Source organism: Mastomys coucha, unplaced genomic scaffold (assembly GCF_008632895.1).
Source record: "Mastomys coucha isolate ucsf_1 unplaced genomic scaffold, UCSF_Mcou_1 pScaffold7, whole genome shotgun sequence".
NCBI lineage: Eukaryota > Metazoa > Chordata > Mammalia > Rodentia > Muridae > Mastomys > Mastomys coucha.
Genome location: NW_022196913.1, coordinates 97,722,117 through 97,735,326, shown reverse-complemented (window position 1 = coordinate 97,735,326; position 13,210 = coordinate 97,722,117). Strand labels below are relative to the sequence as shown.

General features: G+C 40.0%; 1 protein-coding gene across 4 annotated transcripts in view; it reads right to left on the bottom strand.

The window, feature by feature from the left end:
• The window catches only part of Nsmce2 (NSE2 (MMS21) homolog, SMC5-SMC6 complex SUMO ligase), a 222,794-nt gene that overhangs the window by 94,191 nt on the left and 115,393 nt on the right, over positions 1 to 13,210 (bottom strand). For 2 of the 4 annotated variants that reach the window (XM_031359665.1, XM_031359666.1), the window contains exon 5: positions 12,166 to 12,243. The exons of the other annotated variants lie outside the window; for them this stretch is intronic. In XM_031359665.1, the coding sequence (XP_031215525.1) occupies positions 12,166 to 12,243 (78 nt within the window). The remainder of the gene's footprint in view (positions 1 to 12,165; positions 12,244 to 13,210) is intronic. 4 annotated transcript variants of the gene reach the window in all.

The following is a 13,210-nucleotide window of genomic DNA, read 5'->3' as shown; positions in this document are numbered from 1 at the left end:
AGGGACATCTGGGTTGTTTCCAGTTTCTGGCTATTATGAATAAAGCTGCTATGAACATAGTGGAGCATTTGTCCTTAGTACATGTTGGAGCATCTTCTGGGGTCCTCTGATAGTACTATGTCCAATTTCTAGAGGAACCGCCAAACTGATTTTCAGAGTGGTTGTATCAGCTTGCAATCCCACCAGCAACGAAGGAGTGTTTCTCTTTCTCTACAACCTCGCCAGCACCTGCTGTCACCTGAGTTCTTGATCTTAGCCATTCTGACTGGTGTGAGGTGGAATTTCAAGGTTGTTTTGATTTGCATATCCCTGATGACTAAGGATGTTGAACATTTCTTTAGGTGCTTCTCAGCCATTCAGTATTCCTCAGTTGTGAATTCTTTGTTTAGCTCTGTACCCCATTTTTAATAGGGTTATTTGGTTCTCTGGAGTCTAACTTTTTGAGTTCTTTATATATATTAGATATTAGCCCTCTATCAGATATAGGATTGGTAAAGATCTTTTCCCAATCTGTTGGCTGCTGTTTTTGTTTTTTGTTTTTCAAGACAGGGTTTCTCTGTATAGCCCTGGCTGTCCTGGAACTCACTCCGTAGACCAGGCTGGCCTTGAACTCAAAAATCCGCCTGCCTCTGCCTCCCTAGTGCTGGAATTAAAGGCATGTGCCACCACTACAGGAAGCTTTGTAATTTTATGAGGTCCCATTCCATTAGGTATTCTTTTAATCTACTTTTTCCTCCCTATCTTCATTACAGTCTTAGTCTAGGCCTTGCCTTTGCCTGGACAACTTAAGGGAGAATCATCAGAACTGGCCTAATGCTTCCAGTTTGTATGTACACTTTCTTGAATCTCACACAATCCTGGTAGCCACAGTCTCACAAGTGCTGGGATTACAGCTCTAGGCCACCAAGCCCAGATTCTATTTAGTTTTAACTCCCGCAGATCTACCTTCCTTTTCGCTGACAGAACATCTGTCTAAGACATACACTGTATCATATTGCTCTGCTGCTTACACAACAATACAGCAAAACCCCAAGTTGCCTACAACATTGCCTTCACTTGGCAGATAAGGCCTCCTTAATTCAACCTTTGTCTGGCTGCACCTTCAGGATGGCTTGTCACTCCAGGGCCACCTGAATGTTCCTAACTCCTCTACATGGCCTCCTGTTTTGGGCCTCACTGCTGCTGAGCACCCCATTGTCTTCTCTGCTGAGTAGACTACACCCTTTTCTCCACCCGATTAACCATTCAGTTGTCATAGTCCTCAATAATGAAGAAAGGAAGGGCAGCTCAGACATCATCACAGCATGGCAGCTGGGTGCTAGGAATGAGATTCCACGAAGCAGGAACAGAAGCTGTCAGTTTCAAGTCTGGGCCCAGCAATGTCACATGTCGTCACTTCTGTCATGTTCTACTGGTGTACTCACAGAGCCCAGAGTCAAGATGAACTGACAGATTCTTACCTTTTAATGAAACAAGAGCCCCACATTTCGGACGGGGAGAGGGTTGTGTTTAAAAGCCCCACATGCTCTTCCTTGAGGCTGTGAGCTCTTCTAGGACTCAGCTGACACAGCATGGGTCTGATGCATGAATGGATTCATTACCAAACTGAATTGCCCCCAAAGAGCTTCCCAGCATTAATCAGCATCAATGGAGCTTATTCTAGCCACATCAATTAGTAATAGGCTCAAGGTGCAAAGGAAATCAGGCTTTAAAATCTTGTAAGATACCTTACAAATGGGAAGAATCCACAAGCCAATTAAATGATAATCTTCTTTTACCAAGAGCAGTTGAGGTGCATAGATGAAAAAATGTGGCACAGAAACTGGCAAAGGTGGTTGTTATTATACACGGATGGCAGTAGTTCAGGATTTGCTACATATAGGAAATACACTATTTACTGCTGACCTTCCTTCAGCCAGTCACAACTAACTAAACTTCAGAATCTAAAAATCATGTTTTTAGTTTCTTTTCTGTAAAGGGGGGCATGATTCACGTGTGCAAACTAGGTCCCATTTACAGCCATCACTGTGATTCAGTTATATGATGAGGAGTTATGTTTTGGGGAAATGTTTTGCAGCACACTGATGATTCCAATAGTGGCACAGACATCATACAGTCATTGCACTTACTCTGAAGGGATACATAAGACATTGTTTTCAGACATTCTCAAAGGAGGAAAACAGAGATGCCAGCAGCAGAGATGTCAGAGTTTGAACTATTGCATGTAAATATTAATGTCAAAGTAAAAGTAACCAGATATCCAGAAGGTTCAAATGACCAGATCAAGTGTAAGAGGGAAGAGCTTCCTGGTTTTATTGAGATGGAACTTCACCATAGAGTCAAGGATGGCCTTAAGCTATGGTTCCTCCTGCTTCTGCCCCTAAAGGGCAGTGCCTGTATGCTTAGATAAAGGTGAGTTCTGGGGGATACCTAGGCATTGTTGTGAGAAACACACATCAAGGCAGAAAGCATTTACTTTCTTCTAGGTTTTCTGAGGAGATTCTCAGATACCAATCACAGAGGCTATTGCAACTCTGACACCGAGAACAAAACTGGATAGTAACTGCCAACTAAATGAGTATAGCGAACATTTTACCAAGATAAAGCAAAATCAGTTTCCCCCAAAGAAAAGTTTCTCTTTTTTCTTGGTCTCTTCTTGCATGGTGGGACAGTTAGGAAATGGAATTAACAGTTATCTTACAAACCAGACTGCCTGTATGATCTGACACTTTCTACTAATTCAGCGATTCCACAGTGGTGATAAGTCACAGGAGCTTGCACACCAAGGAGGATTTTTATCTACAGTTCCTGACCTGCATTTCCCAAGCTGCTGTTTGTTGCCCATCGCTCAACTGAGCAACTTACAAAATCCCCTGACTAGATTAAAGTTAAAGTAGAAAGTGAAGAAATAAAGCCTGTTAGTCTATTTGAGAAATACTGCAGGAATTTCCCAAACCCTATCCATAAAGATGGTATCATTTTTGCTCAGAGCAAAAAGAAAAGGAAGAAGAGAAAGAAAGGAAGAAAGAAGAAACAAACATGCCCTTTCCTTACACAGCAGTACTTCACTGTGGATCTAGTGTGTGTGAGGCTTTGTGTGAGTATGTGAAGTTCAGAATCTGCTTCTATTTAGTAATTTAAATTCTCCATAATATAATGACAGTGTAGTATCTTTCAAGATCAGGTAACATGCAGCCTATACAAACAAAAGTGAGTTCCCATTGTACTTACCTACTGCATTTGTTTCTGAAAGCTGTATTTACTTAAAGAGGCCAGGCACCAAGGCCAATCTGGGCTACTGAGCAAGTACCAGGCCAGATACTGCACAGCAAGAACTACTTTCCCAAAACATAACATAACACAACACACAAACATGGGGGAGTGGAGAGTTCTTTCCTATCTGAAATATCCATACACAATAGGTGTCACTGATAACTTCCCTGCAAATCACAGCCTTAAAGACTTTATATCTCTATATATCATCTCATTAAATCTCTCCCAAATCTTTGTCTATGTGTGGTACTTGGGTACTCCCCAGATTCCATAACTCCATTTTATTCTACGCACTGTTCAAATGGATTATAAAAATTAGATATAAGCTCCCATTAGTAAGGTAATTTAGAAATGAATACGCACAATGAATCACTAATTCGACGACATAAACAGACCAAGATTAGAGATACTTAGATATCAGAAAGTATACACATGTCTTATTTTTTCAAGTATATTTTTAATTAAGTGCTGTGTGCACTTAGAAGGTAGCAGCATTAGGTCTCCCCTAAGCTGCAGTTACAGGTGGTTGTGCCACCCAAATATGTCCTGGGGACCCAAACTCAGGTCCTCTGCAAGAGCAGTTTGTTCTCTTAGCTGCTGAGCCATCACCAGCCTGTAAAGTATACACCTCTAAGCAGATGACACACTTTGTGTGTGATTAACCTGCTTGCTCCCCTTTTCTCCTCTCTCCTTCCCTTTCAGGGCATTACTTCAGCCTCTGTAAGCTAGTGTCCACACTGTTGGGCCTGCCTTCCTCATGCTGAGGCTTTACCTGTCGCCACAGGCTTCCTTCAGTGTGTCTTTAAAAGCTGGCTTCTTTCCTATATATATAGGTTCAAAGAGGCATATAACAAAACAAAAATGATACTCAGGAAATTATGGCTACTAAGTTAGCTGCCAGCACAAGCCTATAATATATAATCCCAGGACATGGCAAACAGAGGCGGAAAGACCATTTTTATCTCTTTAGCAAGTTTGAGGCCACCCATGGCTCCAGGTGACTCTATCTTAAAACCAAAACAAGACACAAGAGATTTTTAGCCACAATTTCAGATGAGTCTGAAAGAGAATAAAGTAAAACAAAAAGCTGTTTGTAGTTGCTACATGTTTATCTGTAGTAAGGAATGATCCTTTTGTGTGGTAAAAACACTTGAGCAGTTCTTGTCTGTAGAGATTCACTAACACTAATTCTTAGATTATAACAGAATAATAAGAATTCACTTATTCTTAGATTATATAATTATATATTAATTAATTATATAATAAGAATTCACTAATTCTTAGATTATAACAGTAAGAAGACAGAAAGAAGACAAGGAAAACATGGTAGGATGGGAAATACACAGTACTGAAAACATAAGCTGGTATCTTTTACTCTCATATCCCCAAAATATATAAATAATAAATATAAGACAGTAAATAATAAGGTTTTTCAATGTTTCTAAATGTTCTTGCCATCTTAAATGATCTTAAACGTCTCAGAGTTGACTTGGAAAATTTTTTTTTAAATTCCAAACTTAAAATATTAAAGTGATGTCAGAATGTGGGAAATTTTGTTTTTGCCTAGTATCTTTAATCGTGTGACACCAGCACTGCACTAGTCTTGGTAGACCACACACTTCTCACTCTCATAGTGATGCAGGACAGGGAGAACTCTGTGGCCTGAGTGGGATTACATTGCTTCTTCTAGTTACAAATAGAGGAAAGCTGGTTGTGCAAATCAAAATGAGGATATGAGCAGGGGCATGCAAAATCCTTTCACTGAATTCCAAATCAACAGGGAAATCTCTTCCGCTCCTTTCTGGAAGGCACTTTGTGACCTCAGTAAAAATCAGCTCTAAATACTCACTGTGGAAGCCTACGACAAAGACTCCACAGCCACAAGCAGGTGAGAAGAGCAGCAAAGCTGTCCACGTTGGAGGCCAACATCCAGGCTTAAACATAGATGTGGTTGAATCTCTCCTCCCAACTCGCCCTCAGATGGTATTAGTTTGCAGGGTTGGGATGGGACTTAGGGCCTTGCAAATGATAAGCTAGCTGTCGATCAGCTGAAACTCTAGCTTTGGACTTGTAAACTGTTTTTGAGAGCTTTGCAGGACATGGTTAGGACTCCCTACCTTCTATCACTGCTTGTGACTAAGTTCAAATGAAGGTTTCATATACGTAGTTTTAAAAGCACTGGCTTTTAAAAGCCAGGTTTTAACTTCTGAGAAAACAAAAAATCAATTTGATTATAATAGAGCAATGTGGCTCTGGTTAATAACTCTACTACTCAGTGTTGCCAACTCTGTCTGCCTGTCTGTCTCTTTCTCAAACATGGCAAATAAAGTGGTGGACATGTTAATGATCTTGAGTAGGGTCTTACTTCACACACACTCTGTTTCCTGTTTACAGTGTAAATATATGTAAGTTTTACTAAATGCGCCTCAATAGAGAAGGAAGAGGACAAATAATTTGGTCAAGACATTCTATGTAACATAAAATAAGCCAGGAAGTTCTTTTTATGTTCCCTGTTTTGAAATAGACTAGACAGCACAGGAAGAAATTATTTCTTTAATGTCCAACAGAATTTACAGATCAACATGTCTCAACTTTGCATTTTGGCAGGGAGAGGGAGTCTTTCAATTCTATTCTTTAAAAAAAAATGCATTGGCATTTTGCATTGTGTGTGTGAAGGTATCAGATGCCCTGGAACTGCAGTCACAGAGAGTTATGAACTTCATGTGGGTGCTAGGATCCCCTGGAAAAACCATGCTCCTAACTGCTGAGCCATCTCTCCAGACCCTTTAACTCTACTCTTATCAATACACTATTCATAGCTACGTTGAGTAAATCTTTGGTTGTTTTAAGATTATTTTTGATTATCTTGAAGATTTGAATTATGACTCAATTATTTTTAAAAATATCTAGAAGTCCCTGTAGTTGTCTTTCTGATGTTGGGGAATTCAGCCCTCGGCCTCTCATACTCTAGGCAACAGCTTACACTGAGCTCTATGGAGGCTGCTCTTTCAAATGGACACTTCAAAACTTCTGCCACACCTATAACCTCGGAACTTTTGTCTTTCCATAGTTTCTTTTCTCTTTTTTCTTTTTATTGAGTTTACCCTTTTGTCTTCTCTGTAAAATGCCCCTAGAGTTACCAACTCCCTGCCTGGCTTTTCTACTAAGTTGGCTAGGTCCACTGCTTTTCTAGTTTCCTGTCCTTTTACTTCTGGTTTTGCGTCTGCATTGCTTAACTCACAATTTTCTCTCTATCTTAATAAAGAAACTATTTCCTTTCATGAAGTTGTTTTTAGTAAACCCTGGTCCTACCTATACATTTTGATAAATCATGTATATTCTTCTGAATTAGTTTTAACTACACTTTCAATGTATCTTCAACATGAGTTATACTTTTTTTTTTTTATATTTCAAGTGACTCTAACTTTGGTTGATATTTGACATGAGTGGATTTTTCAGCATTATTGTCAGATAATTTGTTAAGTATAGGTTCGATGTTTTAAATGCCCCTAAAGTTTTCTTTTCTGATATAGCATGATTCTAGTGTGCTGACTCGGTGAGTTACATGCTTCTATAGGTTACAAAGCACATTGTATAGCTAATTAAGCTTGGCGAATCTTTACATTTGTGGATGTCCATGTGCTCTGAAAGGAATGAGTCCCAAGTTGCAACATCGCTGTGGTTTTGCCAATTCTACTAATTCTGAAACATGCTTTGATGAAAAGCAAGTTTCATGACCACCATTTTGCAAGCATTCATGAATTCTCAAGAGTTAAAAAAGAATTAGCCTTACATTTTGCTTTAAATTCTCTAACAATATACCCCAACTTTTGCCATCTGTTGTTGCTTGTGAAATACTTCTAGTGCTGTCCATATTTTTTTTTTTTTTAAAAGGTGCCTTTGGCTCATATATGTCTAGCTAGAAAGGAGCTTTGCACCCTAGCCTTTTAACAGAGCATGATATCCACAGGTGATAATGAGAATGGTTGGTTTTAATTTTAAACTACATTCTGTTTTTCATGCTTATAAATGGGTTCTTTTCCCTGTTCCTTTTTTCAGAGTAATTAGGAAACTTTCTTCCCTCCCCATATTAAAATGCATGTCACATCTTCCTATGTTGAGTTCCTATTATATTCCTGTCGGTGCAACAACAGCACTGAGGAGTCCCTTGCAGTTTTCTGTCTTTATCCTGTTGGCCAAAATGCTCGAACAGCAGGAAGACCCCTGCTGTGTGTTCTCTCTATGAGACCATTTGCCAGGAGTTCCACTGCTTGCTGCTACTATGTTAACAGCTCATATGCATAGTCCTCTGACACTTACACTGAGTTCATTACTCTAATAATTTGGTTGGCTACAAAATGGTTTCACAGTTGGTATTCCCCCTACATCTTAATACATTTTTTATAGTGCTGGTCCACTATAAGTGATACTGTGCGTGGCTCTCAAAGTCAGATGATCTTTTTTGTTTTCCCATAAAGCAGAGCTGTATCAGCTGGCGTAAAGGAGGAGTAACAACCTTCCATTATTCTCTTTCCAGATACTCTCGCCTCCCTCCCCACTTGCCCTATTACACTCCTACAGGCCTGCATGCTTATCATTTCTTCATCTTTAAAATAGAACATTTTAATTAGAAATACATTTAAGAGTGGACATTTCATCACTGCTTTCTTTTTATTTACTAATAACTTTATTAAGGTAGAGTTCATTCTATACACTTAGGGGTGGGTACACATAATCCTTCTGAAGATTCAGTGAAGCTACAAGCTCCATTCTTAGTATTGTTCTTAAATCCTCTCATATAATTTATATGTCACTTTGGTTTATTCAACATCTATCTACCTTTTCATCTAAACTAGAAATCCTTGCCCATTTGATGTCCACATGCAAGAAGGTCAAAAATTCAGTGTGTCCTATTAAAAAGAAAAACTGTGGGTTTTTCATCAAATCTTAGAAAACAAAAACAACTGAATGTGGCTTAAAGATCTCTTCTCTCTGTGTAGATTGTGTCTCAAATATAGTCAGCACTGACCTCCCGTGGCTGGCGTGACATTGCCAAGTGTTGGACATAAAGCTCTTAGCCACTTCATGAGTACGTGTTGTATAAAACATGGGGGAATTTCTTCTTTAGCGTCTGTGTGACTTCCAGAAGCTTCTGGCTTTAGAGCACACACATGCCACTAGGCCTACAGGATTGCACAGCAATTCATCAGTGCCTTGAGCTTGCGTCTACTGTAAGGTGGGGGAGTAGCAGCACACACAGACTGGAGGTCCTCAGTTTAGCTTCTAAGGTTCTAGTTAGAGCCATGCTTTGTAAAGAAGGGCATTTGCATGGCCTCCACTTTCCAGTTGTAAGCAGTGGTGGGGACTTTGGCCTAATAAATGCACTTGGACACTCTACAAGAAATACCAGATGGAGCTGGGTGGTCAACATTATAGCAAATGTCTGAAATTCAATATGGAGTCCTCTCCTGTGTCAGGAGTCTAGCCACTACTGATTTTCACAACCTCATTGATCTCTCTCATGTTAGGTTCTAGTCTCCAGCTCAGAACACAATTTACATTCTTTATATTTTCCTGGCTTCCCCAACTGGCTCCTTTTCTATTTGTGAGTTTGCTAGGCTTGGTTCTCACACCCTGCTCTCTCACTCTACTTTCCCATTTTATTTACTTTATATTCACATTTCCTGGGCACCGTCATCCACCTCCTGGCAACTGTCATCTCTATCAGTAGGATCTACAGTGTTTATACAGGAACACACTCTTGTCAGTAATACTTCTCACCTGATACTGTGCTTCTCAACCACAGGAACACCCAAAAATCTCAAAGGAGCATCTGAAGCTAGTGGAACTCTTTCCTATGCCCGGGAAACGTGCCTGGGACCATCTTCTAATGAATTTAACACTATTTGACCATTAAGCCGCTTACCACAGAAGTCAGAAATACACTGCTATTAGTCTCAAGGACAGAGATGGGATCAATTTTCATCAGCATATCAAGTACAGAGTCTAACACTGTAGCACAACAAGTATTTGTTGAAACAATGAATTCATCTAGTCACTAAATTTTATGGTTTCCAGTTTACTCCTGTCCCTTCCTGCACTTGCCACTATGCTGGTCACCAGCAGATGCTTCTGTGCCTAGGCAGCACACTCTTCCTGCTGGCAGTCTCTTCTCCTCCAGCCCTTTTCCTATGCGGCAGTCAGCCTTTCATTTCCAGGTTGAGATCAATTTCTGCCACCCATCAACTTACTGCCCACGAAATAAAACTCAAGGCCTGTGAGATGGTTCAGTGGACAGAACACGCTCCTTAATGAGCCCGATGACCCAAACTCAACCCAAAGTACAATAGACTTTCTGAAGTCCTCTGATTTCTTCAGATATCAAGCCTGTCTCCAATAACAATTTTGTATATGACATAAAAGTTGCTCCTTCATTCACATGTGTGTGTGTGTGTGTGTGTGTGTGTGTGTATGTGTGTGTGTGTGTGTGTGTGTGTGTGTGTGTGTGTGTCTGTGTTTTCAGACAAGGTTTCACATAGCCTAGGCAGATTTTAAACTTTGTGGCCAAGATTGGCTCCTGCTTCTCCTGCCTTAACTTCCTACACGCTGGAATTACAAGCATACACAACAATATCGGCTTGTACAAGAACTGATTTTTGTATCCAGCACTCCTTTAAGCTGCCAATTCAGATGACACTGTAAGAAATTCTTGATATTTAAAAAGATACACTAAAAACTTGTGTGACATTTCCCTCTAAGTATTCAACAGCTCCCCTATTATTGAATCTAGTCTACACGACAACTGCACACTTATCTGTTTCTTCAGCTACACTAAAAAATTTCATGGATAGGCTAGTAGCTCCCCCACTGCCCCTAAGTTAAAGCTCAGTGTTATTATAGAGTTCCTGGCAGAGTATCCATTCAGTAAACATCTGGTGAATGACTGATATCAAACATTAGTGACCATGGGAATACTGTCACCGTTTGAATTGTTGTAGTCTAGGAATCTGAATGTAGTTTGGATCCACACGTGGTATGCAGGGTTAAGTCAACATTTTGTGTACATACATTTTTTTAAAAGAATAATTTTCAGATTGTCAAAAATTGCTAATCCTAAAAAATTTAACATGTTACTGGTGGGAGGTATTTGGTTAAAAGTGGAGATATCAAAGTATATTAAAAGTATTATACATTAATTTAAAACTACAATCTATATAAGCAACACAAGCAAACACATAGAGGTCTGCTTAATGACTTTACAAGTAAAATCTCTACCAAAAAGGAACAGGAATCAGAGGAGATAGAAAGCTGTGGGAGACTGAGGAAAAACAGATGCCAAAAAAGAATTCAGAAACCCAGATGAGCTGAGACGCCCTCTGCCTACTCTGGCACCATGGAGGTCCTGGTGAAGCCAGTGCATGCCAGTCTGGATTCAGGCCATAGGATGTGAGTATAAGGATAGCAGTACTATTCTTAAATTGTTTTTCAGTGTGCCCTAATGCTGCCCAGCTGCACAACAGTCCTGTTCCACACATGAGCTGTCCTAAGTCTAGGGAATCCCTCTTTAGACCCTAATCTTCAATAGAAGAAAAGAGACACAAGAAAAGGCAAATAGTTGCCCGGGCCTATTGGATGGAAAGAGCAGAGACCAGAGTGGCATGTGGTGACATGCATGTATCACATGCATGTGACCTCTTGGTTGACCTTTCTCTGGCTCTTTCTACTCCTTGGTCTTTTCCTTATGGCACAGCTTATGTACTTTCCTATTTGTAGGATCTGAACCATTTATATGTACCTTAACAAAAAGAAGGAATACAAGTTCTAAAAAAATGCAGGTAGTTTCAAGAGTCTTATGCAAGTAAACAATGTGTTCATTTTCTCATTTACTTAAAGGACTATAATTTTCCTTTTTAAACAACAGTAACATTTCTCCTATTATCATATAATATAATTCATTGCCTAGCTTGCTTTTAATGGTGCTGAAGTCTGTATCCTCACCACTCTGAGTGGTGTTGACAGACTGACCTGAAGTGTATGCATGCTACCTGGCTTGGTGTCCTCAACAGTCCAGATGTCTTGCTGTGAAGCAAACTCTGCTACCAAGGATCCAAACCAGACCCTTCTCCTTAGTTTCATTCTTCATCCAAAAAAAAAACAGGAAGCCACAGAATGAGGAATCTGGCCAAAGAGTGGCTAGTTACCATCTAAGTAATCAAGAATGGTCCATAACTATCTGGTAGCAATTCAATCAGTCCCCAAGAACAGCTCTGTAATTAACCATGGGGATGGAGAGAAGCCTCAGCAGCTCTTTACAGCCATTGACAGCCCTGGGGGTCTATTTTGTTGCAGGGTTCCAACTGTATCAATACCACTGTGACTGTTCAAAACAAGTACGTTTTGAAGAACTTACTTTGTAAGAAGTAAATTCTTCTAACATTGCATTTATCTGTCCCACCAACAATGTTTCAAGTCTCATTTCACTGCCCTAGGTGTGCTTCTGATCAGTTTATGTGAAATTTAATGATGAGTCATTGCAGTTGGGCACTATGGGGAGAGTGAATGTGAAGGAGGACAATGACACTTAACATCCTAGGTAATAACAGTTACTGGATATGACAACCATTTCTAAGAGCCACAAGACTCACCTAAGAGCTGCTCTGACTTTTGTCCTGTAGTCTATACTGGTGCCGTTTTGGCAAGAAATTGTTAAAGATTTGTCAAAATCTGGCTGAAGATCTACTGCACTCAAAGATAAGTTGAGCAAGTTATAGAGACCTTGTGCTTTATTTTCTTCTATAAGGGTACATAGAACTTATAATCCCTTTTAAATGCTGTTGGTGCTGTTCTGAGGAAAGAGAGACAGATGAGAATGAAAGAAAACAAATCTATAACCTCGTTCATTGCCTGCTCTACTGGAATCCTTATTCGGGTCGAATTCATTTTGTCTTCCATCTTCTTTGGGTTTCACTACTGCAAGAGAGACGAGGTTAGGAAGTGATTTGACCATAACACTAGGGTCAGTGTTGACAATGAAATGAGAGCCCGGGAAATGGTGAAACCAGAACTGGAATAAATCACTGAAGGTCTTCATAAGATGGCACCTACAATAGATGATGCATGCACACAGGTGTGGAATTTACAAAAGTGAACAATACTCACCCAGACTTAGTAATAATAACTCAAATGTACACACTACTTTTTGGTGCTGTCATTTTGAAAGTCTTTTTTTAAAATTATTTATTATTATACATCCACTACACTGTACTGTACACTGTAGCTGTCTTCAGACACACCAGAAGAAGGCGTCAGATCTCATTATAGGTGGTTGTGAGCCACCAGGTGGTAACTGGGATCCGAACTCAGAACCTTCAGTAGAGCAGTCAGTGCTCTTACCTGCCGAGCCATCTCACCAGCCCTGAAAGAGTCTTGTTAACTTTCCCAGCCTGATCTTCTTGCCTGGCCAGCAAGTGTTGATGCCAAGTGCGGGATTACAGATGGGTATCACCACAGCAAAGTTTACAAGTTCTTAACATGTTGTGTTTGGGAAGAACTATCCTGATAAAGTGTAAGATGGAAGAGAATCATTGCTCATGACAACGGTGACAGGACATCTGCTGTACCAAGAGATTCCAATGTTTGCCTCAAAGAGCCTTGCAGATTCTGTTTCCCATATTACTGATTGGACCCAGGAATGCAGAATTACTCTAACAAAACTCACAAAGACACTGATGCATCAGAAAAATAAAGAAGGTGGCTTTATTAATTTATAATGAACAATAGGAGAATTGGGTCCATCTGTATCAGTTGTGGGGTGCTATCTTCCTGGGAAGGCAAATAACCAGAGCAAGGCTTGGTATGCATAGAAGCAAAGCAAGTGCAATGAATCATGAAGAATTACAGTGCATGCATGGCACAAGGCTCTTGGAAACAGGGATAT